The sequence below is a fragment of the Rattus norvegicus genome, chromosome 15, assembly GCF_036323735.1.
Source record: "Rattus norvegicus strain BN/NHsdMcwi chromosome 15, GRCr8, whole genome shotgun sequence".
In the NCBI taxonomy this organism is placed as follows: Eukaryota; Metazoa; Chordata; class Mammalia; order Rodentia; family Muridae; genus Rattus; species Rattus norvegicus.
In genome coordinates this window covers 19,378,686-19,403,978 of record NC_086033.1, presented here as the reverse complement: position 1 = coordinate 19,403,978, position 25,293 = coordinate 19,378,686, and the positions used below count along the sequence as shown (strand labels likewise).

Sequence of the window (25,293 nt, the reverse complement as noted above, 5' to 3'; positions counted from 1 at the left end):
ACACATTTGCCAGCAACATAGAGACTCTTTATGTGACAGTAATAACCCCTCTCTTCTCGTTGTTCTAAATGAGATTTGCTTTATTTTCTGTGACTTTTATAGGGTTCCTCTTACATGACATTAAGCGCAGTTTTTTATCGTAGTTTAATGAAATCTTAGAGCTTTACTATATCTCTGACTCTGACATGAAGAAAGATATTTTGATCTTACCCTCCTCTAAGAGAATCTAGGGCTTGAGGGCTAAATGCTTCAAATTTATAGGACTCGTGCCTATGAACTTTACAGAGGCCGTTCCGTCAGGGAACATTTATTGTGTGTTAGGGATTTGACAGGAAGGTGAATAGTGAATATACAGCTCTACCCCTCGAAGCACTACTCGGGTTGGTACATATCTATAATCTTAGCATTTGAGAGACTGAGGAAGGAGGACTTCAAGTTCAAAGCCAGCCTGGGCTGCAAAGCAAGCGTCTGTCTCAAAAACAAAACAACAATAAAAACAAACAAATAATAAAAAAGAAAAAAATCAACCGACCAGAACTAGTCCAAATGACACTAAAAACCTGCAAACTAGAGAGCCTAAGTGATACCATGAGAAAACTAAGAAGCAGATGGTGGAATGGGAGAGCGGGAGAGACACTTTGAGCTTTGGCAAGGTCAGGAGAGCTTCATTGGGTGTGGCCTTTGGTGACACCAACTGCTTTTGGGCATTTGCTGTGTGCCCACCTGCCTCTGGTGAGGGTGGACATCTAGAGCAGCAATTCCTAATCGATGGGTCATGACCCCTGTAGGGTTCAAACGCCCCTTTTATAGGTTACCTAGGACTATAGGGAAACCCAGCTATTTATGTTATGGTTCATAACAGTAATACAATCACCATTATGAAGTAGCAACAAAATAATTATATGGTGGGGGTGGGGGGTCACCACAACCTAAGGAACTATACTAAAAGGTTGCAGTATTAGGAAGGTTGAAAGCCACTGGTCTAGAGCATGCACGGCCAGTTTCTCTCATTGAACAGAAAAGACAAAATGGAGGAGGGGTGCCTTGACAGCATCTGGGCTAACACTAGGCTATATCACAGACAGTGCACTAGAGCATCTGACTGACAGAGGGGTGCACCGCTGGCCTTGAGAAAGCAGAACCACACAGCAGCCCCAAAGGTATAGAACCTTAGCACTTGGTGTCCACTCGGCCCTAGGGTCTGAGCGTGAATTCCGAAAGGCAACATGTTAGGACTAGGGAAGACGGTTCAGTCAGTAAAGTACAAACCTAGGGACCTGTCTATGATCTAGCCAGACACCCAGCTGTGGTCCCAGCAGGGTTAGGTGTGGGGAGAGACCAGAGGCTTGCTAGCTAACCAGCCAGCCTAACCACATCAGTGAGCTCCAGATTCAGGGAGAGAACCTGCCTCAAAAAGTGAGATGGAGAGTCGTTGAAGTCACTCTTGTGTTGGCCTCTGGCCTCCAGACTGTACACGTGCATGCACATACACGCACAAACCTATGTCTGGGTGGATGGGCAGTAAGGTGCCCATCCAGTTAGCGCAACTCAGATGGTGTTTTTTAGCTAGCCATGCCATTAAGGTCCGCTACAAGGGAAGTTTGTCCTTGGCCAATGGGACTTCTAAAGTCCCAGATCACTCCTGGCATGCCATAGTCGGGGTGTCACTGGTCGGGATTATAGACTACCCACCTCAAGTGGACACGTAATAATGAGGTCCAGTAATTCATCTAAGTGCCCAGTTTGGGCGTTTAACAATGGTTAGATTCAGTCACTGTCAGGAATTCTCCAAGGCCCCAGAGACTTTCTGTTGTTTTGCTCCACTTTGCTTTATTTCTTGAGACAGATTCTCTCTGTGTAACCCAGGCCGGCCTGGAATTCATACAGCCCAGGTAACTCTCTACTGAAGAGCTTCCTGCCGCAGGCTCACAAATGGGACCTGTCACGTCACATTGGGCCAGTGCGCCCTTACTCTTCCTTCATTTCAAGGCTTTTTGCCTTCTTGGTGGCAAGATGGCCACGGTACCACCTGATGCTTCGTTTTCAGAAGTCTTGAGACGCAAGGAATCCTAGGTTTCCTAGCAAGCCTCTCCCATGGCAGTGAACTGGGAGACATGCCCATTCCTGAGTCACTTGCTGTGGCTAAAGAAATAAATTTACCTTGGGGAGAGAATTTTCCTCATCCTGTAAGAGACTGAATCTGGACATTGGGGTGGGGTTCACTTCCCCTGAAACATTTTGCCTTTAAGGGAGGGGGTGGCCACCCAGCTGGGAAATGCTAGGGGAAGTGCTGTGCAGAAAGATACGAGTAGCTGGCTACTACTGGCTAGAACATTCCTTTGTGGAGAGTACCAGAGAGACAAAAGAGGGCTTGGGTAGATCTTTGATGGGCAGGGGTCTGAAAGGAGCCAGGGACTACCTAGTGCCGAGGCCATGCGGTATGCCATGCAAGCATCTGTTGACAGATGACCTTGACACGTGTCATGACCCCAAACAGAAAAGGCTCGCGGTTTCATTTGCTGACAGTTCCTTGCCTTGGGCTTGATGATGGAGCCTTGGTGCCGGTTGGAGCTGTATTTTCCCCTTCAAGTGGACAAATAGTGAGAAGTGGACTTTTTCATGAAGGCTGGATTGTGAGGCAGGAGTCTGAGGACATAGCAGAACCAGAGAGTCAAAGCCTTTCCCAAAGGGCTGATTATGGAGACACAGGTCAAGTCTCAAAATCTGTGTTTTGGCTGCCAGGCTCCCAGCAGAATGGTGGCTTTAAATGATTCAGCACTGGCTAGCTCAGGTTGCTTGCAATGCTGTGTCCCTGCTTAACTCCAGTCTGCTTAGCCTCCACGTTTACCTTGTGTATCTCCTCCTCCTTCTCCTAGATAAGTACGCTGTGCGCTTCATCCCCCATGAGAATGGCATCCACACGATCGACGTCAAATTTAATGGCAGCCACGTGGTCGGGAGCCCTTTCAAAGTGCGTGTTGGAGAGCCAGGCCAAGCAGGGAATCCTGCTCTGGTGTCGGCCTACGGGGCTGGGCTTGAGGCAGGTACCACAGGTAAGAAACATTACTTCCCTTGTCTGAGCAGCTCTCTCAGAGAGAGCTGGGATAGACACCTTTAGCCCCTAGCGTTTTCTGTGCTCTGTCCTCGGGAAAACGCAGGTATGCACACTTTGGTGGACTTTGGAAGCCATTGTTTGAACCAGGATAAATCCAGACTGAGGCCTGTATTACAGTTTGTTTGTAGCCTAGATGTCTTTCTCCAGCAAGTTCCTCAGCCCTAGAAGCAGGATGCCATTAATTTTGAAGACTCTCTTTGGACAGAGTTCATGGTGTAGCTCCTAGGCCCACAGGCAGCCTGCTCCCGGCCTTCCAAAAATATACTTCAGCAGCCTAAGCCTGCTCATGGCCCGTCCATACCCTTGTATTCTCTGCTTACTGCCAATGAGGAGAAGGTGCTGAAAGGGTATAGAAGTTCTCAAGCTTCATGGACAAGTTCTGTCTTCTGCAGGTGTGAGCACTGCTAGCCAGTCATCCAGTCATGGAAGCTTTCCCACTTGCTGCCTGTCCCTGGTACAGAGTGGCCAAGTGGACCAAATAGTTGATTCCTTGATAGACAAATCCCCAGTCCAGCTTTAGTTTGGTGGAAGTTACTGAATGGACAGCTCACCTTTTCGCTGGGCATCTGAAAGAGATGTCTATGTGATCCTTTCACTTGTTGGTTGGCCTTCAAAAAGCCACGTATGTGGTCAGCTCAAGATAGGCCTCAGCTCTGCCCATCACGTCAGCGTTATGGATAATGACTCTGTCCCTGTAAGCATCTGCAGAGGAAGTTCACGGTGTGCACTCAGTGGGACAACACTTCTAGCTGCTGTTACTTGGGGCTACTCGGGAAGATCCGTGGTCTTCTTGCCTCTGCCATGCTGTAGGTTGGGACAAAACAGATTGTCTTTCCTATGTACCAGGACATGGTTTGCTATACTTAGAGCAAACCCAGCCCTGCAGTGAGAGCCTCCTAAGTGGTAGAGGAACCCTGCCCAAGTTAGGAGTGACCAGTAGATTGGCATGGTGCCAGGAAGTCTGCCCAAAGCAGTGTTCGCCATAAAACCAGTGGCATTGGTCCTGCCAGATGCCCTTGGCACACCCAGCCTGACTCACTGCTTCACTCTGAGCCGGAACTTTGCCCTTGGATGAGATCTCCTTTGCACTTGGGGAGAGCAAGACAAAAACGGTCCAGTGGTCCAGCACTGAATTTCTCTGGAAATTCATAGTACTTGAGGGAGGGTCAACTCCAGGTCTGTGATCCTGAAGTTTGAGAGCCCTTAGCTTCTGACCCTAGAAGTACAGAGTGTACCCCAGTCGGCTTTCTAAACTAGAACTCCTACCCTCCAGATACCCAGAATGGTTTCCAGGCATCCATATAGGCAAGGGGTCCTCCTGGCAGTCAGACAGCAGGCATTGGCCTGGTCCCACAGCAGTCTCAGCCTGCCCACTGCAGCCAGGAGCCATCTGATCCCCTGCTGGCTGCTGCCATCCCAACCTTCCTCTGTTTCCTCCTGGTATTTCTCACCCTTCTGGAGCTCAGATGTCAGGCTGTACTCCAGCAGTGCGGCTGCTAAGGATAAGGTCCCAGCCAGAGAAGGCCTGGAACTCACCCACTTCCACCCTCTGTAAATATTGCTCTGTTCACAGAGAGAGGGCATCTTGTTTGCCTAGGCTACCCGCCCCCAACCTTTCCACAAATGTCCATCCACACAGTTGCAGCATGAAGAGTTCTTTCAAGAAAGGATCTGCATAGCCACCAAAGGGCCCCATGCCCTGCGTTCATGGCCAGGCATATGTGTCTGAGCTCAAGCCTTAACATGGGCTATTCTCTGCAGATCTCATAGCAGGAAATGTGGAGAATTTAGGGCAGGAGTCTGTGTGTTCCAGATAGAAACCACAAAGTTTAGGGCTCTTTGGAGAAGCCCTAAGGATCTGCGTGCAGGTGGAGGAGGAGAAGGCCATCACCATGCAAATCACATATTGGTCATTACCAGAGTCGATGGTGATATATGTCTGCTTATGAATTTTTTTCTCTCCTGTCTTCTCTTGGGCCAGTCCCCTGGCAACAAGATGGACAGATATCTCCTCTAAGTCATACTTCTGCTGAGCAAAGTGATGTGGGGTGGGTATCAGTTAGTTCTTGATTTTTAATTCCTAATTCCCCTTCGTCTGCATCATCACTGCCTCTTTAGGGTCTGAATTGACTAAAAAGGGACAGAGCTCCTGTCTAGGACAGCCAAACCTTTACAGCCTTACCGTGAATACATTGTTCTTACTTCCACCCCTTTGTGGCTCATGGCCTGCTTACCCACATGGTCCCCAGCCTCCAGCTGCTGGGCTGGGCTTCTCAGAAACAGAGTCAAGGTGGGAGAGTAGGGAGACTTTGGGACAGCAGCCTCAGGAGTTTCCAGAAACAGCTGGCTCATGTTTGGGGTCAGACCATAACAGATCCTTTGTCTTATTGATAAGCAGAACAATAATTCTTTCTCTGGCCCAGGGACTGTAGTTAAACCAAAATATTTCCCAGCTGGGCTAGCATCTGCAGCTCTGGCCACTGGAGGACGTTACACTAGGGTGCCCCCTAGAGGGCTTCTAGTGTACAAGAGCCAGTGTGTGACACCCTAGCAGCTCCCACCGACTGCCTGGTTTTCCTCTAGACTGGAAGCAGGCTATGGGCATAGGAGATTAAGGGTCATTAGTTAATATTCTCTTTGCTTTCCCTTTTGTCCCAGGGCAGCATGACAGTGAGGTCAGGTGTCTCAAGACTGTAATTAGGGTGTGTGGGACAGTTGTCCCGTGTGATACAGTTGCACACAGGTGGCTAGAATGTAGCATACCCACCACTTTATAGCAGTGCGCCCCGAGTTACACATGGCCTGAATATCACGTGGAATAGGAAACACTGTGACAGGATGTTGTGCCTGCAGAGTGGCTTAGGGTCTGGTGTGGTACTCGGTCAGCCCAGTCGTGGTTCAGTGCTTCTCTTGTGGCTGGTCTTCATGGCAAAGTGGGTGGACTGACAGCTCACACACCAGCCGCAGGGTCTAGGGAGGAGGAGAAGGGGAGAAGAGATTGGACTTCCTTAACCTCTTCTACCAGGAGAAGGGAGTAGTCAGAGGGAGTGCCTCCCCTAGAGGCTCTGTTGCCTGGGGCAGCACTTCAGGCTCACAATGCCTCGCCCTCAGCCACATTCCCAGAAACAATTGTTGCTCGGGCACTCAGTGGGCGAAATGTCAGCCACCCTTCTAACCTAGCCTGGGCAAGGGAGCTGCACCCCCACACCCAGTGCTTTTCTGTACCAGGAACTCAGATGTACAGCCAGTTGGTTCCCATGCTGCCAGAGCAAGCACTTAGTGCGGGCAAGTGTGTGTCTCACCAAGGCATCACTCCCAGGAATTACCCCCTTATCCCTCAAAACCATCCATATATGTCACACTTCCTCTCTCTCTCCCAGGTATCCAGTCAGAATTCTTCATCAACACCACTCAGGCAGGCCCGGGGACACTGTCTGTCACCATTGAAGGACCATCCAAGGTCAAAATGGATTGCCAGGAAATCCCAGAAGGGTACAAAGTCATGTATACTCCCATGGCTCCTGGAAATTACCTGATCAGTGTCAAATATGGCGGGCCCAACCACATCTCGAGGAGTCCATTCAAGGCCAAGGTGACAGGTAATGAACCACTTTGGTTTTTCTCCTCTGCCCTGCAGAGCGGGTCTTGTAAAAATACCGAGGGTAGCAGCGGCAGGTGATTTTTTTTACATCTGTTGAGTCCACATCTCGTCTTGAATGTTGTACGTGGGCAGTGCACACACTCACCAGCTCTGTGAGCACTCAGGCAGAAACCCCTTCCTTCCAGACATTAATACAAACCAGGAAGACAAGGTAATTGTTTCTCTTTGAGCCATGACATAGGACGCTATAGAGAAACACGACTTTGTAGATCAGGCTTCACAAGAGCCATGATGTGCGCACAGAGTCTCAGCAGGCCCCACCCTTCAAGTTCTACTAAAATTTAATAGAACTATAAATTCAGCATTGTCTCCGAGGGTCTGGGACAGTCGATTTCGAGGGCTCTAAATACGTACAGATTCTGTGATAATGTGTGTAGTTTTGTGTTGAATTTGGAGGTGCAGAACTTTTTATTACAGGGTAAATGACAGCATGGGGTGTTAAAATACATAAATAAAAAAGGAGTAGGCACACGGCTTTTTTATACCATCTTCTCTTGTTTTCATTTTTTTTTTTTAAGAGAAGCATAGATGATTTTTTTACATTTACTCCCTCAGTGGGGACGTGACAACCCTTCATTACCCAAGGGTTCTGCAGAGAGACGCAGTAGCTCTGTTCTTCAGTACACAGCATGAGGAAATTAAGCTTTTTATGACAAATAAAAGCGGTAGTCTTCCTAAGAAAACTCCTTAATAAGCGTAAGGCTAAAAGCAGGTGTGTGGGTCTAGACGGATGTCTCAGTGTTTAAGAACACGTGTTGCTCTTGGAAAGGACCTGGGTTGTGATCCCAGCACCCAATACAGGGGGCCGGCCGTGCCTGTAACTCTAGCTTCAGAAAATCCAGCACTGTCCTCTGACCTTGATAGGAACTTTCGTGCACATGACGAGCATGAGTTCACACAGGTGTGTGCACATACATAGTAAATCAATAAATCTGAATCCAGCGTGTTCCAGACTTAGAAGACTAACTGGTTTGAGTGAGGAAGTGGAGAAGTAAAGAAAGGGTGCTGGATGGTTTTCTGTCTCTAGCAGAGAAAAAATATTCACAGATTTGAATAACATACACGGGCTTAACTCTTCACTTTCCAATTTTTTTAAAAAAAAATCTATAAATCTATTTATAAAGCCCACCCTCTTAAAAATATTGAAATACCAAACAATAAAGCTTAGGGTAACCACCATATATACATTCACACACACTGTGCCGAGTCCCTTCTGTGCCACGTGATTCTCCATGGACTCATAGAAAAATTATAAAAAGATATGAAAGTCATCCTCTCTCGTGCTTAGAGCCCATATACTGCATTATATAAAGTATTCCATAGAAATAAGAAAAAGAAGATACGGGTTCTACTGGGTCTTTATTCTGTGGAGGGATTACTAGGCCTCATCAGCCATGGTTTAACCTGGTCCATTTGCTGAGAAAAACAGGTTTTAGTTGTCTGAGACCCTAAGGATGAAGAGGACATAGCATGGTGGTATATACTTCTTACCTATCCACCACAAAAACCTGAGGCAGGCAGATCGCAAGTTTGAGGCCAGCCTGAGCTAGAAGTGAGACCGTTTCTTTTCGAAAGTAACAATTCAAGGACTGGGAGCCGGGCCTAGTAGTGCAGGCCTAGAACCCTAGATCATTGGAAGACCAGGCATTCAAGACAAGCCTTGGCGAAAGTAACCAAAAAGCAAATGGCGCCTATGATGATGATGATGCTAGTTTACTTACCTGGTATGCACAGTGGTCTGGATTTGAAACCTTCTACCACAAATGTATATGTAGATCTAAAATATGGATGGAGTGGTTTTCGTGTCTAGGCGTTGCAGCTTTCTGGATCTTCTGTAAAAGGGTTATATTGTGTCTCCTGACTGACAGGACCACATTCCACACAAAACACCCATTGGCCTGGCCATTCACGCCTCCCTCTTTCCCACGCTCTAGGCCAACGTCTGGTTACCCCAGGCTCAGCCAACGAGACCTCGTCCATCTTGGTGGAATCAGTAACCAGATCCTCAACGGAAACATGCTATAGCGCCATCCCCAAGTCGTCCTCAGATGCCAGCAAAGTGACCTCCAAGGGGGCGGGGCTGTCAAAGGCCTTTGTGGGCCAGAAGAGTTCCTTCCTGGTGGACTGCAGCAAAGCTGGTAGGCAGCATGGGTCTGCTGAGAAGGGTTAGCATGGGGCGGCATAGACAAGACACTCTCCTGCTTCAGTGCCCCTCACTCTAGGATCGGCTGCAATGTGCACCCCCCCCACATTTAGAAATAACTGTGTTTGTCCCTCTGTCCTTCTGCTCTTCATAGTCTTGGATGATTTCCCTTTCTTTTGCCTTTTCATTCTTTCACTAAGACAAATAGAAATATGGTGGTGTCCCCATATCACATGAGTGAAGTGAACTGATTACCTAACCCACTTCTCTGATACCAGTTGCTTTAACCATAGCTTAAAATTGATTGGGGCTGGAAAGATGGCTCGGCGGTTAAGAGCACTGGCTGGCTACTCTTCTAGAGGACCTGAAGGGACCCTAGGCGGCTTGAACACTGCAAACATGGCTCTGGCAGGCCTTGCCCTCCTCCCCCAGCCCCTTCACTTTTCTATAAAAACCATTAAAGCCAGCCCCTGAGGTCTATTCACTTTTTTGGCCACTTCCTCCTCCTAGAGCTGACTACCAAGGTCTAGCTATCAATAGCTGCATTGGTTTAAGTTAAATACCTCATCCTAATATGGGGTTTCCCGTTTTACCTTTATAAACTGAGATTTTTCTGATGCACCATGTCTGTCTCCTCTGTATCCAGGGGCAGTCCTCTGTCTACCAGGACAATTAACCCTTCCTCCTCTCCTTTGTTCCCTCCCCCTTTCCCTCTCCCTCTATTTCCTGAGTTTGTCTCTAGTCCCTGCTCTCTGTCCCTCTGGGGCAAATACATCTCCTTTGGCTGAGAGTTTGGTTTTGGGAGGTCCTGAGCCAATACTTTCCTCTCGGGAACCTGTTCAACTCCCAGCGCCCCAGTGGCAGCTCCCCCTCTCTATAACTCCAGTTCTAGGTCTTCTGACCCCCTCACACAGCCTTACGTGCAGGCAAAACACTAATGTGCATAAACTAAGTAAATGTTTAAAGCCGAGTACGTCCTTAGGTTTTGGTGCTGACTTACCTGGTTCTCACACCCAGCACACCTAGGCTAGAAATCCATTGCCACTTCCTTCATTTACAAAGCTTCATAGCAGTCACCTTGGGTGGGTTCACAGGATCACTTAGAAGTGATCTTCTCCCAGGCGGTAATCGGAGTACTCTCCCTAAGGCTCTCTCAAACAAGAGGATCCTTAGAGCTGGCAGTTCTGTGTGCTAAAGGTTTGTCTCAGTCACTTCCTGTGGCATACAGAAGCTCAAAGAGGCCGCTAGTGAAGCCAGCTGTGGCGGTGCACACAGCTGGATCTCTGAGTTCGAGGCCAGCCTGGTCTACAGAGCCAGTTCCAGGAAAGCCAGGCAGGGCTACACAGAGAAACCGTGTCTTTAAAAAACAAAATAACGGCAGAAAAAGAGGCAGCTAGCGGCCCTCCTGGTTTGCAGCTTAGGGAGAGCGAAGGAACATTTCGTGTCTGAGGTCACCTGAGCAGAGGGTGCGAGCGCTGGCATTTGAACCCAAATCAGGCTGTGTCTCTACTGATAATGGCCAGGCTTTGCCACCAGTGAGAACGGACGCTGGTGCCGTCAGCCAGTTAACCCTGGTCTCTCCACCTTTGTTACATCGCTCCCTCCTCTCTGCTTGGCCTGATTCATGTGGTCACTAACAACCTTCTCCTCCCCCCAGGGTCCAACATGCTGTTGATTGGGGTCCATGGGCCCACCACCCCCTGTGAAGAGGTCTCCATGAAGCACGTGGGCAAGCAACAGTACAATGTCACATACGTTGTCAAGGAGAAGGGAGATTACGTTCTGGCTGTGAAGTGGGGGGAAGAGCACATCCCCGGTAGCCCCTTTCATGTCACTGTGCCTTAAAACACCCTGTATCCTGTGCTGGACGTGTCCCTTCCAGTTGCTTTTGTTGCTAGTTTGTAATTCATTTTTTTACAATGTCCGCAGCCTGCTGGTGGGCCAGAAAACCCCGTCCCAAAAAAAAAACCTTGCCACTCATTCCAAGTGCCTTTAGTGCCCTTAGACTCTTGAGGACATGTGGGACATCTTCGGAAAGCAAGCTGCGGCCAAAAACGTGCAGAGCACTCTGCCCAAATCGAGAGGCTCTTGAGTTCCAAGGTCACTCCAGGCAGAAAGCAAGAGCATGGATAGGACTGACTGGCTCTCCTAAGCTTCTGGTCTACTCAAGTGTTTACCAAACAAGAATGTCATTGCAGAAGGGGGTCCTGCACCCCACTTGCCAAAGAACCTTGCACCCCACTTCCCTCAAGACTAAAGTCTGACCCAGATCGTTCTCCATGTCTGCGCCCTGACCACTTTGACTTCATCGCAAAGCCAGCTCTGGAGTAGGAGGGATTCTGCTCTTGCCTACTTTCTTGAAGACATGTGGTCATGGCCAAATGCAGAGCCTCTGTCAGCTGCCCCCAGAGTCCATTGCTTCTGCTAAATGGCAGAGACCACTGATAAATTACTGTAGGACCTCCTCCTTGCAAAAGCTGGAAGGGGTGGATACCCACCCCTGTTATGACCCATGAGAGGCCTTAAGGACCAAGGCACTAACACATGCACCTAGGGTCTCTTTAAAGGCTTTGGTGTAAGCATTTCCAGGCTGTCAAATACCCCTTCCCCCTCAAAATCGGGTGTTGTGGCTGTTGTCGTGGATATGGTAGGGGTGAAGTAGGTGTCCCGCACCAAGGCACGGCAGCCAGAGAGGTGTGGGTGCTAAAAGCCACCCGTTAGGACCCAGAGCAGCTGAAGCTGGATGCGAAAGGGATACAGGCTTAGTAGCCATGGAGACCAAACTGGAACAAATGCCGACTGGAAAGTGTATCTTATAACTTATTAAATAAAATGTTTGCTCCATGAACGGCTCCCTGTCATTCTTGGAGTCTTCAGAATCAGTGTGGGCCCCCTGGCCACCCCCCTACCCCACCACCTCTCTTGAGTGCAGATGTAATCTGACAATGGGCCAGTCCTTTTCTTGCAAGCAAAAGGTTGTCTTTTCCTAAGAAACCAGGGCCAGCCTCAGGCAAGGGAACGAAAGAGAACATGTGGGCCATGATACCAGCATGACTTCTTGGCAACCCTAGATATGGAGCTCAGGTAGAAGAGGCTGTCTATGGCGTTTAAGCAAGCCTCTTGCCTGATATCATGAGGAATCTGTGTTGTGGGACATGTTCTCAGATAGGATCTGTCACATGCCCGGGCTCCCTTAGACACGGTACCGAGTACCTCCATCCGTCCCTCCGTCCTCTCTGTCCTCACCAGGAGAAATGACTGCTGATGTTAACCTTCCGTCTACAAAGCCTCACAGTGGTCCGTTGACATTTTACATGTGACAGAACAAACATGGGCACTTTCCAGCATGCATACAGACCCAGACCTCATATGGGGATAGATTTGGGCACCTGAATCACGTTACAGGCAAGCAGTTCAGGGGAAGAGTTACCAGAACCCAACGAGAGCTGGCAGTGCCCGCAGAAGGGAAAGGCTCCAGTCCAGGAGGAGTGGGGAGATCAGAGCTTCCGGGAGTGAACCTGGATCCTTTTTAGTGATGGTTTGTGTGTGACAGAGCCTGGTATCCCAGGCTAGCCTGGGACTCTCCATGTAGCCAATGAAGACCCTGAGGTTTTCTTAAGCGTACACGGAGCCGACATCAAGCCCCGGGCTTTGTGTGTTCTAGGTAGGCAGTTCCAGCTACCCACCCCACTACACCTTCTCAATTGTATTTTGGATTTGTTTGTGGTTTTTTTTTTTTTTTTTCCTTCTGTACCTGGCTGCATATTAGGATGAAAATCTATTTACCTCTGAGCTTAGAGGAAGGTAAGGCAGATGCGCCTTTTCTTTTCTGTCCCTAGGGCTTGCGGACTCCATGAAGAGTCCACACATGATATGTGTAGCACGATGCTGGCTTTGCCACAGAAGCCCAGGAATACCACCGTTCATTATCCCCTCCAGCCTAGCTAGGTTTGCTCGAGGGGCAGCATTTGTACACTAACAACATGGACTTTGGCATAAGGTGTCCTAGCGTCTAAACACTGACTCCTAACTGGCCTCGTCTGGGTTTGTGGGGGGTGGGGGGAGCTCTCAAGGCCTTTCCCAAGAATTCCCACTGGTATTTTCAGGAACAGTTCTTTGCTGTTACTTTCTACCTACACCCTCTGTCAGGGATGGGCCTCACACAAGGGTGTGTCCCAGCTGGCTGGTGATTGGCACCCAGCAGGTGATGATAGTTTTACCTTTGAGGTGTAACTCAGCAATTAGCGCCTGGGACTTCAGGGCCTGTGGGGTGGAGACCTGTGTCGCTCTCAGTGCCTAGAACCAGAGGGCAGCCCTTATCTGCACCTGGGCTTGGCTACCATGGAAACAGGCTGTTGTTTGTGTCAATACCCTGAAAACTTTGAAACTTGTGGGCCTGGGGCCAAGTCCTCCCTGACGCTGGCTGCTTGGTGTTTCTTGTGCCCTGACTGAAACCAAGAGTCCAGGATGTCATTCTTTAGTGCCCAGTGGAAACTGCAGCCCCTGCCTACCCTGGCTGCCCACTCTGCCCCCCAAACTGCCCTCTGCAGCCCAGGGGAGGGCTTATTAGGAGACTACAAGGAGCAAATATTAGCCAGCTCGCTCACACAACACTAGCCCTTGGCAACTTGTCCTAGGACTTCAAGAGGCCTTGAAAGCCATATTTCGATGCATTTGTTATATAACTCAGTACGTAGGGTAGCGGTTGCACACGCCTTTAATCCCAGCACTCAGGAGGCAGAAGCATTCATTCACATCTAGAGTTCAATGCCAGCCTGGTCTACAGAGCTAGTTCTAAGACAGCCAAAGCGACTCAGCTCGACAGAATGAAAAACACCGAAAGGGTTAAGGGGAAATGGGTGTTCGAATCTTGTTCCTTAGGTTTGTTTTTTTACAGCCTGCAAAGCCAACACTGAGGAGGTGGGGTATTCTGGTTTGGGCTTGGTTGGTTTGGGGTTTGTTTTTCTTTTTTAATTGGTGAGCAAATCTAATAGAAATACTCTACCCTTGAGCCACGCCCCCAGCTCCACCCTGAAAACTGTACCTAAGTGAGAGAGGAAGAGAATTGGGAATTAATACAGCAATCCCCCCCAGCCCCCCGTGTTTCATCCCCTGCACCATATGAAAAGACCAAGCATAAAAGCATCCACCTGAGGTCCTGGGGCTGAGAAGGTGCCACAGCTGTGTCCTTGGGCTTCCTTGGCCTGCCAGCCTCACTTAATTGACAAGTTTCAAACCACATGAGAGACCTAGGTCAAAAAACAATGTGGGCATCGCCTAATAAAATTTACTATTTTTCTTTCTTACAAGTGTTAAAACTGGAGGTGCACCACGAGCTGGATTCAGCTTCCTTTTCCTTTGCCCTTTTCCTAAAGATTTGGCCAAATGTGTGGTGGGAAAGGTCCTTGCCAACAAAAGATCCTTCTCTGCTTTGTCTGGGCCCCCAAGGCTGTGGGGACTGGCTCGTGTACATGGAATTTAGGGGCCCACCCCTCACACCCCTTTTCCTCAACATTCTCAAGGCAGCCAGGAGACCAGAATTTACAAGCCTGACTTGTGGCACGGATCTTAGGGTGCTTTGAGCTTTGGACTTGTTTATCTCTCCCCAGGACAAAGACTCTTACCGGCCTTTTATTGCCAGTGTTTCCCCCTCTGTCTGACCACCCGCCCACCCTTCCACACCACCAGGATGTGTGGCCTCGCCCAGTCACCACTGAGGTGGGGCACATTCCTTGGGTCCAGCTAAACCCGGGCAGGGTGTTCTCAGAGAGGGAAGTCTGGCAGACATTCTGTCTCTGGGCCCCGCTGTCTGAATACAGAATGGCCCAGTGTGTGAGGATTTAAGCAGTGTGTCAGGTGCAACAATTTCAGGTCTAGATCTCAGCCCCAGCCCTGTGGCTTGCCAGGCAAGCGTGTGAAAACTGGAAAGAGCCCAGCCTTGTGGAAGCAGGTGTGAGCCTCCACATACCAGCAGTGGGTGATAAGAATTCGCCTATACCTTCATTTCTGCACCTGGGAAGGGCGTCATGAGCCTGGAGATAACCTAAGGCCTTAGAGCATAGCATCGCACCCCAGTTCCCAACAGGCCCATGTTAAATTCCACCTGACATTGATGATGGAGGTTGCCCCACAAACCAGACTCTACCCCGGTGCTTTACACACGTGAAATAACATACCATTCTCCGAATGCTAAAGCTTATCCCTACAACTGTCCTGTGTCCACACAAGCTGCTACTAGACAGTGACAGGGTCGAGCCTCTGGGGAGTGAGGCCACACACAGAATTATCAGGACAAGCCCCTTAGCCACGCGCCCAAGCTTCTTGAGGGTAGACACTGGACCTTCTGTGGGTCCATGTGGGTGTCTGGTATATAGCAGGTGACTTCAGGATCTGCTGTGTGGAAGAGGGGCAGCAGCTCCTCTATTCCCTTGGGAACACTCAGCATATGACACCCTGGAAGAGAGTGGGACTCCCTCGACAAACACTTGTTACCCTGGGAGGGTCATGGCCAGACTCTGCTCTCTTTCTTTAAATTTGTCATTTACGTGTGTGTGTGTGTGTGTGTGTGTGTGTGTGTATACATGTGTGTTTGTGTATGTGTGTATATGAGAGCTGTGACATAAGTGAGTGTAAGACACACCTATAGAGGTCAGAGGGCAGCTTTTGGGAGTCTGAACTCTCTTTTCACTCTGTGTTCCAGGATGGAACCCAGGCCATTGGGCTTCCATGGCAGAACCCTCACCCACAGAGCTATTTCACTGGCCCATGGCTCTGCTTTCTCTTCCTACTTGACCTGGCCTGGCCCACCAATAGGTGACCCTAGTCCCCTTACCATCCCACCCCCTCCTCTCTAGCAGCCCTGGCAACTTGACTCTCATTGGCTACGCGTTTCCTTGGAGACAGATACCAGCCATCCAAACAGACTGCTGAACTTCAGGAGGAACAATCTTCCTTCCCTCCCCTGGGCACCCTAACATGAGGGACCTGTTAAACACCTCGAACAAGGCCTTCTGGGAGGAGCGAATAAAGAAGGAGGTGGTTGCTCGGACTACCTGGAATATCCGATATGGACACAAGTACCTGAAAGATGGGTCCAAGACCAGGAATCAGTCCCTGCAGGCCCCCCGTGGGTCAGTCTTGAAAGCAGGCCCGGTGCCTCCCACAGGTTCCCCTGTCAGAAAAAAGGCGCAAGCAGAATGGCCAGAGGCCAGTAGGGTCCAGGGAAGTGGAGTGAGGCAGACCAGACAAGGTGTTCAGTACACAGCAGCCCAGGGCAGGCCAGAGGACTTAGAGATGAAGCCTCCCAACCCGGCCACCTTGAAGCTGCTGTTCCAAGGCATCTCCCATGAGGGCCAGGGCAGGATCTTGTACCTCAAGGAGCGGCATCAACTGATACCAGAGAAGAAGTACAAGTACCCGATGGTGTCTTCCTGGAACTATGGCTGGCATGTGGGTAAGACCATTACACTCTTGTCGTTTTAGGCTTTCGGGAGGCCGGACGGATCTTCCTCCTCCTCTTCCTCAGTCTTTACCACCCTCCTCCTGACACAAAGAACCAAACTAGCTCACCACCCTGCTAGCAGACCGGGAGACTTCTTACCTGCAGATTGGTGTTTGGCCTGGTTTCTAGAACGCACCCTGCACCTTCCCCTTCCTTTACCAAGCTACATGCGGCCTGCCCTAAGGAGCCTTCCCAGAGTCCTCCAGGCGTAGTAACTGAGCCCACTTGTGGCACCTCTACATCTTGGTGAGTCTACAGAACTGCCAAGTCAGCAGTCTGTGTGCCCATTTGGCCTGGAGGGCTTCTTGGATTCCAAGATTTCCTAGTTAGTTTTTTTTTTTTTTTCACAGCCTCCCAGCAGCCTGCTTGGAATTGACAGTGAGTGGCTGTGAAATGAACGGACACGGGCCTGTCAGACATGGTGGTGCGCACTTGTGCACTCAAGAGGCAGAAAGATCAGGAGTTCAAAGTCAGTCTCCTCAGCTCGGTCTGACACGAGCCAGAGCTACATGAGACCTCTCTCAACAAACAAACAAACAAACAAACAAACAAAAAACTTCAAAACCCAAACCAAATGCAAACAAGAAAACAGGGCCTTTATTTGGAATGGGGTTGGGGAGACCTCAAATCCTGGTTCTACTGTTTCTGGACAGGATGATCTCACGAAAATGTTCACTTCTCAAGGCCTTGGTTTCTATATTTGAGAAATGGGAATAAGCCTGCTTCCCTTTGTCTCAGCATTTGGGGAAGTCGTATGGGAAGGTACCTGGGACAGGAATTCAGATCGCAAAGCCCTGTGAGATATGACCTCTGCAGAGTCCTCCCGGCACAGCCCGTAGAGGTAGAACAGGATTCTGAATCCCGGCTCTCCCCACCAAGGACCTCTGGAGCAATCAGGCTGAGCTGGAAGTCTGCTTGCTTTGTCCATTTGACAGATCCCATTGAGTGTCTAACTGATGTATGCCAGGCACTTTGACAGGGTCCCTTCATAGAAAGTAGATAAGTAGATATATGCTGTAGTGACAGGCAGCAGCCCTGGTGTGTGGTGGGTTTTGTTTTTAGTCCTTTACTGGGCATAGGAATCAGTTGTTAAAGGCCGGGGTGGAATCCAGGACACTGCACATATACTAGGCCAGTTGCTACACAGCGAACCGTGGCAGCGTTCCCAGAAGCTGCTGATGCTGCGGGTCTGTGAAGAATGAGTGTTAGCTCGGGATATGGGGATCCGAACTGGGAGGCTACCCTGGCAGACAAGTAATAAGGAAGGCCCATTGCAGAGTCCTGTCCTGGGTAGTGAATCTGCACAGTTCTCTTCTGAAAAGGACCGACCGGACCTCTTATATTCACAGAGAGCATCTCGGTTTAAGTGCCCAGCGTCTCCCTCCCCTGCTCTACCTCACAGGCCCACCATGTTGGTAGGTTTTGCAAATACATGCACAGGACACAAAGGTAACAGATAACTTTTATGTGAGCGTGCAGTAACTGTGGCATGCATTGAAGGGTCTTTATGAGTATCTGCAGTCCAAATGTGACTGGGCAGCCCATGCTTTCTCCAGCATCCCAAACTTGAGTGTCGACAGCCATGCAGGTAGCCTGATTCCGAGTGCTCCCTGGCTGCCAGGGTGGTGTCCGATTATAGCCAGAAGGCAGACACTGTCTGCTTAAGCCCACAGTAGCTCCAGAATCTCTAGAACACTTCATAAGCCTCTCGACTCACACCCTGAACCCAAACCCAATTCAGGTGTCCCCTGGGAAACAAATGCCAGACCTTCTGCTGACTGATTACTGTTCTTACCCTAACTTGATTATAAACATAGAGGTGGCTCATCCCAGAGGGTACGAAGAGGCCACAGGGAAGAGAGTAGGGCATTTTATCCGGGTCAGTCAAAACTGTGTGTGTGTGTGCGCGCGTGTGTGTGTGTGTGTGTGTGTGTGTGTGTGTGTGTGTGTGTATCAACAGCCTGATGCCTCAGACACAGTAAGTGCTCAATAAAGGGATAACAAGCATAGTTATTAGTGTTATTATTATTAAATTATGATTATTGTCATTGGTCCAACAGGCAGAATTTGCAGCGGTGGGCATCTGGGGAGCTAGCTTAGCCTTGGGCAGCCCCTAGAGATCTTTCTGTACAGTGGGATGTGGGGCAGTCCTGACAGTAGCAGGAACGAGAAGCACAATCAGTGAGCTTAGGTTTGGGGAGGGGCCTGAGTGGCAAATGACTTGGGTGCTGACCAAAACAGATCTTGGCCAGGGGCCTGTGCAAGGTTTTGAGTTTCCACCAAGCAGTGCAGTCACGACCCTTTAGCCGTTAGATGGGAAGGAGGTTGGAGCATCTTCAAGAAGAGGGTCAGGGACATTGGAAGGCAGTGGCTATTCCTGAGTGACAGAAGAATTGCCGGCCCCCCTCCCCCGCTTAACAGCACATCGCTGCTGACCCCCAACCCTATTGGGGGGGAGGTACTAGTAGGAGAATAGTGGTAACCGCTGTTCATCTAGACCTCTGCTGTGTTCTAGGGGATGTCATGAAGAACTACAGGACGCCAACTCATGCCAGAATTTATCCTATCACAAAGTCATTTTACATCAAAAGTAGCATTTTTCCTATTCCACGGAGATCGGATGACATCATGTGAACTTGGCTTGGAAAAGGCCTCAGTGGCTGCTTTTCCCCTATCACCCATCTGGACCAGCCAGATGGGAGATGTTGTGGCCCAGCCTTACCTCAGTCCATCCATGTTCTGCTGAGCCCCGCCTCCTTGGGTGAGATGGACCTGAAGAAGTGACCTCGGGGTGTACTGTCATCCCATGTCGGGGCTCCTGTCGACACACAGAGAACTCCGCTGCTTGCAGAGCTGCCCCACCCTACCAGCCATCACTAGCAATGCTGCTCCTTTTCCTGAGGAGATCCAATGCTGCAGCGGCAGACCTGGACAGAGGGAGGGGCTGGCTGAGCCTGCGAGGTTCTTAGGAGAGCAACGGCCTCTTACTGTATATTTTTCTGCACTAGACCGGTGGTATCTGTAGCAGAGTTGCTCTGTCCCGATGTATCTACCATTCAGGGAAGAACTTGCTGTCTCCTCTGACTGCTTCCCTCGCCCCTCAGAGCCTGCATCAGTCAGAGATACCCTGCTTCACAGGCTGCAACAGGCAGCTCCTGAGTCCCAACTATTTAAACAAATAAAGATACATTTCTTATTTTCCTTTCTTTTCTCCACACTCACTGAGGATGTCTTTGTCTCGCTGCCTAGCTGCTCATTCCAGGAGACACTGCCCCCTTCTGGTGGCTCTGCCAAGGACTCCGACTACAGAATTCTTTTTACAGTCCTCTGCGTCTAGTGGAGAGGGAAGAAAGACAGGGAGTGTAGACACCGGGACCGCGAACGGTTTTCGTTCACTCCAGTTTTCTGAGATAAAGGTTCATGTTGAGCTCAGGCTGGCCTGGAACTCTTGCCTGAAATTTTCATGGCTCCCAAACCTGACAGCACGTGTCCCCTTAACTACCTTGGCCTTGGCCTGACAGGCATTGTTACTAACTCTCAGGGTCTATTAGCAAGAACAAGTCCTGTGACTTCTACATGGGCGACAGCTGGATAGTGTCCTATCGCCATGAACGCTGGGCAGAATAAAGAGAAAGGACCGTTTCTGCTACAGCTGATGTGTCCCTGGGTTGTCCTGGAGCCACAGCCACAGTCTAACTACTCATTAGATCTTTGTTCCCTCCTGTGTTTGTTTTCCTATGCTATGAGAATCTGGGAGACTTAAGACAGCAGACGCTTATTCTGTCACCACTCTGGAGGCTGGAGATGCAGGAATCTAGGGACCCACGGGGCCACGCTCCCCTGGATCTGTCAGAGGAGCCACTTTTTGCCTCCTTTGTGCCTTTCATGGCTTGAGGGCAGGCTGTACCCTGTGGCTTTTGACAGTGCACTGTCACACGGATCAGCCTGGGCTGTCTTCACCAAACCTCTATCACGTAAGGCTACCATGCATTTTGGACTGGGGCCCATGGCTCTCTAGATGACCTCACTTCCTAACCATATCAGCAACGACCTGTTTACAAGTTGGGCAGTTTGGTAAGACACTCTTAGCGAAGTCTGCAATGTACCCAGAATTCCTTCTGACCACCAGTCCTTACTGTGTCCATTATTGGCATTGTCTTGATGCGTCTTCCTCTTTTGCGTGGGAAAGCATTCCCAAACACAATCCCAGACGTGGCGAGTGCGCTCCCCGGAGTCCCAGCAGGCCCTGGTGCCCACCGAACCTCGTTGCCTAGGTAGCAAGCCCAAACATTCGAGTAGCTCTTTGCAAGGCATAACGTTTACAAGTGTGCCTTGCTCACTCTCCAATCTAGTCAAGGGGGCGGACCCTCGGTCTGAACAGAGAGCAAACTGAACCAAAGAGGCACCTCCAGGAGATTCTCCAGCCCTTTAAGGTTTGTCCCTCTATCCTGAAATTTCACCGGCGACCAGCTCACTGAAAATACTGAGTAAACTAACTTAGCCTGGTTTTCCCTAATCAACCTTGAGTGAGAGAGGACAAAAGACGCACAGTGTGACCAAGGACTCACCCAGCAGCCTGACGTGGCAGAGTGGCTGGGAAAACACCCGCCGAGTTTACTCAAACACCAGTTACCCCCTGGGCTTACTGGAGTCGTTGGAGCCTGGGCTGGGCTCCCAGGACATAAGAGGGCATGTCTTGGAGCTCACAGACAGAGAAGGAAGATCTGTAGTGAGGATGGTGGACAGCCTTGGAGCCAGCTGTCTGTGGCAGGTGACACTGACAGTCTGTCATTAAAGTCTCTCTTAGCAAGCCTCTGGCACGGTGCCTGGCTCTATCCGTGTAGGTGTTGAATTGTGATGTCTCTAGCAGCGGCAAGTCCCAAGTTGCTCAGAAGAGGACCAGCTTCCTCCATGAGCTTGCCACCTGACCCTACTCAATGACCGTCTGAGGGGATGTTTTCACTTCTCCCAGGGGCAGTTATATAGCTAGGACTATCCTAAGGGTGTGGCTTGAGAAATAGGTCTATTACTAACAGTGGCTGTCCTAAATTTTTATGCCTTAATTGTCCCTGGAAGGCCAGCTAAGTAGTACCGGAGGGTGGACGTGTAGTTCAGAAAGTAGAGGCATTTCCTGACATTCACAAAGTCCTGGGTTCAACCCCAGATTCCCAGAACCACAGGAAGGAGCTTTGGCGACATCCAGTGCTAGGATGCGGAAGCAGAAGGGTCAGAACGCCGAAGTCATCGGTCCCTGTTTACATAGCAAATTCAAGGCCAGCCTGGGCTACATGAGACCATGTACTGAAATGGAAAAAGGAAGGTGGAGAGGGACCGGAAAATACCTCAGCACTTAAGAATGTTTGCTGTGTAGTCGTGTGGACTGGAGTTTAGATCGCTGTGTTTACATAAGAAGCCAGACATCTGGCTCATACCTGTAACTCCAGCAGGGCAGTCAGGAGGGTCACTAGGGTTAAGTTCAGAGAGAGCCTGCCTGAAAGAAAGAGGTGTAAAGTCATAGCGGATGATACTCAACAAACAGCCTCTTCAGGCTGTAGGTGTGCAGACCCACTCACATATGCGCGCACACGTTCACACGGAAACACAAAGGGTAGAGAAAGGCAGGAAGGAGGGAGGGAGGGAGGAAAGGAAGGAAGGACAGGCAGGCAGGCAGGAAGGAAGGAGGGAGGGAACAAGGGAATTAAGGAAGGGCAAGCTATTTGTATATGTAATAAACACCTGTATGGGATTTGCAGGCAATTTCCTAATTGCATCTCCAAGTGGGTATTCACGAACCGCGTGTGTAACTGAGCACCTTAAATGCCTTTTGCACATTGAGATGCTCTCTGAGGGTAAAGGGCTCCTGGGTTTTTGTTTGTGTGAAGATTTAGGGTGGTAGACAATGTGAGCAAGTCCATCAGTAATCCTAAGACTGCAAAGGCAGAGTGTTTAAATCTGTCTCCCTACGAAGGCCTGGAGAGCGAGTGCTTTCAGTCCTGTGAGCCATCTGGCCCCACTCATACAGATGTTCAACTGTGCCGCTGTGAGGCAGAAGCAGGCCGAAAGCAGCAGGAAGCTCTGGGTGTAGCTGCGTTCCCATAAAACAACCAAAGCCAAAGCCAAAGGCAGATGGGCTAGATTTGACCCTCACTCGGGTTTGCATTTATAAAATGCATTGTTTTATTTGCTTACTTATACTTTTGAAAAATATGGCTGTTAGACAATTTCATGTTGTACGCTGGCTGGCTGTATGTTTGTTTTAGACACGTCTGATCTGAATAATACTGACCGAACTCAGGGGTGTCAATGATAAAGAGCCAGCACGTGCGTGAATATGTGTAAGACAAAATGTGTGAGTGTCCACGACAGCCTGGAGCCCGTCACAAGTGATGTCTGATGCTATCCACACTCTATAGTTGAGAAGTCAAACAACTCTTGCAAGGTCACATACCTAGAGACTATAGAGCCCAGAGAACAGCAGCCTAGAGAGGGCTCCCTATTCCCTACTCTTCCATGGAGTTCCGACACAAAGGGCACTGGCTGCTTCCTAAATCGTCATCCTAAGTTACCTTGTTATTTCTATTTATCTATATTTTATGTGCGTTTTATCTGTCAGTTGTTGTAGTTACAGACCTTTGTGAGCTGTCATGCGGGTGCTGGGAATTGAACCCTAAACTGAAAGAAGTTCCCAGAAAAGCCACTAGGTGGCGAAACAAGACCATGCTTGCTTGGCTTGGCCCAGCCTTTCCCTATTTGACCTGAATTTGTGTTTCCTCACCAGTGTTAGAATTTGCTCAGGAAAACATGACCTTTGGAGGTACACAGACCTATCTTTAATTCTGGTTCTGCTAGAAAAGGCAAGTAAGTATCCCGTTAGGACTCCCCTGGGCCCTAGCTATTTTTCCATTCCTAGTTCCATTCCTCTATCCAAAAAAAAAGTTGAAAAATTGTGTTTTATATCTACGTTGGTTACAAAGAAAACATATTAGCGCTGCATAATACATTTTTTTCTTCAACTAAAAATGCATCACCTCTGGAACCCTAAAATTACTGTGTTCCCCAGCGCACCCGAGAACCTGTGCCTTCCTATGTGTGGTAAATGAGTCGGCCCTGGGCTCTACATTCTCTAGCTGTGTGAGCTTGGGAGAGCTGTTTGACTTCTCAACTCTAGAAAATGGATAGCATTGGGCATCACTTGCCATCAGAATCCTGTGGGACTGTTAAGGCTACAACCTTTTACACCAATGTTCTAATTTTTATTACATTTATTTATTGAGAGGGGTCATTTAATATGTGGAGAGGTCCGAGGACTTGGTTTCCTTCCATTGTGTCCATTCTGGGGATCAAACTCAAGTTGTAGGAGTTGGCAACAAACGTCTTTACCTTCTGAGCCATCCCGTCTACCCAGGCAACACATTTTTGGGGCACAGCCTAGGGCTGGGGATGTAGCCCAGCAAGCAGAGCGCTTGTCTAGCACACGCTAGGTTTTATCTCCAGCACTGCATGAAGCCTTGAATGGTGGCCTCTATAATGCTGGGACTCATCGGGTAGGAAGGGGAAAGGAGAAGGACCAGAGTTCGAGGTCATCCTCAGCTACATACCTGAGTCTGAGATACATGGAACTTTTTCTCAAAAAGAAAGGAAGGAAAGAAGGAAGGGGGAGGGATAAAATATGAACAACAATGCCAACCAATCAGAGCTTCCAGTTACTAAGCCACTACCCAAAGACTATACATGGACTGACCCTGGGCTCCAACCTCATAGGTAGCAATGAATAGCCTAGTAAGAGCACCAGTGGAAGGGGAAGCCCTTGGTCCTGCCAAGGCTGGACCCCCAGTGAACTGGATTCTTGGGGGGAGGGCAGTAATGGGGGGAGGATGGGGAGGGGAACACCCATAGCGAAGTGGAGGGAGAGGGATTAAGGGGATGTTGGCCTGGAAACCAGGAAAGGAAATAACAATCAAAATGTAAATAAGAAATACCCAAGTTAATAAAGATAGAGGGAAAAAAAGGTGGGGGGAGGGATAAAAGGAGGTCTTCCAGCCCAGACCAAGATGTACAAAAGGTTTATGCAACGCTCAGTCATGAAGAGTAAAAATAACTCCAGTCTGTGACCTCTGCCTGTCTGAGTTTGGCAGAGTGACTTTGCAGAGACTCCCGTGTGTGACTCTAACCTGCCACAGGGCAGAGACAAAAGAACACGCACGTAGTCTGGGTCGAAACTTCAGGTATCTGGACCCGTTGACCCCCAACCAGAGGCATGGGGAAGGAAGGGTCTTTGGATATCCAGTCCACCTTCTTCCTGCCTGTCTGCCTGTCTCCCTGTCCGTGGGTCCCAAACCCATTGCCCGGGGGGTCCTAGCCACGCCAGCCAGGGAAATTTGGTGCTTTATGAATGTCTTACTTTACCATTTAGGGACTGGAAGGTTTCTGGTTATGGTATATAATCTTAGGTATCAGTTCCACCATTCGGAACTGTTGTGGCTTCTAAAGGTTCACATAGAAAAGACTTGCCGATGTGCCAGATCAGGATGCTGTTGGGAGATGGGACACTTGTAAGAGCTTGGTTGGAGGTCACGGGAGAGACAATGCTCTGGAAGAGAAACTGGGTTTCTGCCTCCCCCACCCCACATCTATGTGTATGAGGGTCTTTCTTGCTTGTATATTGGCTGTGAAGGCCGGAAGAGCCCACCTCATGTGCATGTGGTCTCTCTCTCTCTCTCTCTCTCTCTCTCTCTCTCTCTCTCTCTGTGTGTGTGTACGTGTGTGTTATTCCACTACACGATCTTTTTCATAGACCCAGAAGCAACAGAGCCAAGAACCATAGACTGAAACTTCCAGAAGCACAAGTCAAAATACAGTCCCTCCCTTTAAGA

At 49.5% G+C, this 25,293-nt stretch overlaps 2 protein-coding genes and 1 long non-coding RNA gene across 7 annotated transcripts in view; 2 read left to right on the top strand and 1 right to left on the bottom strand.

Moving 5' to 3' along the window:
• Flnb (filamin B) overlaps window positions 1–11,767 on the top strand; it is a 133,067-nt gene extending 121,300 nt beyond the window's left edge. For 2 of the 3 annotated variants that reach the window (XM_006251780.5, XM_006251781.5), the window contains exons 43-46: window positions 2,877–3,053; window positions 6,496–6,714; window positions 8,711–8,914; window positions 10,577–11,767. In XM_006251780.5, coding sequence (XP_006251842.1) covers window positions 2,877–3,053; window positions 6,496–6,714; window positions 8,711–8,914; window positions 10,577–10,764 — 788 coding nt within the window. In that variant the 3' untranslated portion in view covers window positions 10,765–11,767. The remainder of the gene's footprint in view (window positions 1–2,876; window positions 3,054–6,495; window positions 6,715–8,710; window positions 8,915–10,576) is intronic. The other variant, NM_001107288.1, reaches the window with a different exon arrangement.
• On the bottom strand, window positions 60–19,812 carry LOC103693818 (uncharacterized). 2 transcript variants are annotated; one of them, XR_005493875.2, is made up of 3 exons: window positions 19,143–19,695; window positions 5,883–6,085; window positions 60–3,919 (listed from the first exon to the last, which is right to left on the bottom strand). It is a non-coding gene; the product is annotated as an uncharacterized LOC103693818 (long non-coding RNA). The 2 variants fall into 2 exon arrangements; XR_596075.4 differs by having other exon boundaries at window positions 60–6,085; window positions 19,143–19,812.
• On the top strand, window positions 15,530–19,638 carry Atp6v1fnbl (ATP6V1F neighbor like). 2 transcript variants are annotated; one of them, XM_039093753.2, is made up of 2 exons: window positions 15,530–16,368; window positions 18,936–19,638. In XM_039093753.2, exons 1-2 carry the CDS (start codon window positions 15,895–15,897, stop codon window positions 18,945–18,947), a joined length of 486 nt encoding a protein of 161 aa, XP_038949681.1. In that variant the 5' UTR covers window positions 15,530–15,894; the 3' UTR covers window positions 18,948–19,638. The 2 variants fall into 2 exon arrangements, with proteins under 2 accessions (XP_038949681.1, NP_001395930.1); NM_001409001.1 differs by having other exon boundaries at window positions 15,828–16,372; window positions 18,936–19,637.
• Window positions 19,813–25,293: the final 5,481 nt, after the last annotated feature.

Coding starts and splice junctions, on each gene's coding strand:
- Atp6v1fnbl (NM_001409001.1), top strand. CDS start 15,895: ATGAGGGACCTGTTAAACACCTCGAACAAGGCCTTCTGGGAGGAGCGA. Junction 16,373..18,935: donor GAACTATGGCTGGCATGTGG/GTAAGACCATTA, acceptor GCTGTGTTCTAG/GGGATGTCATGAAGAACTAC.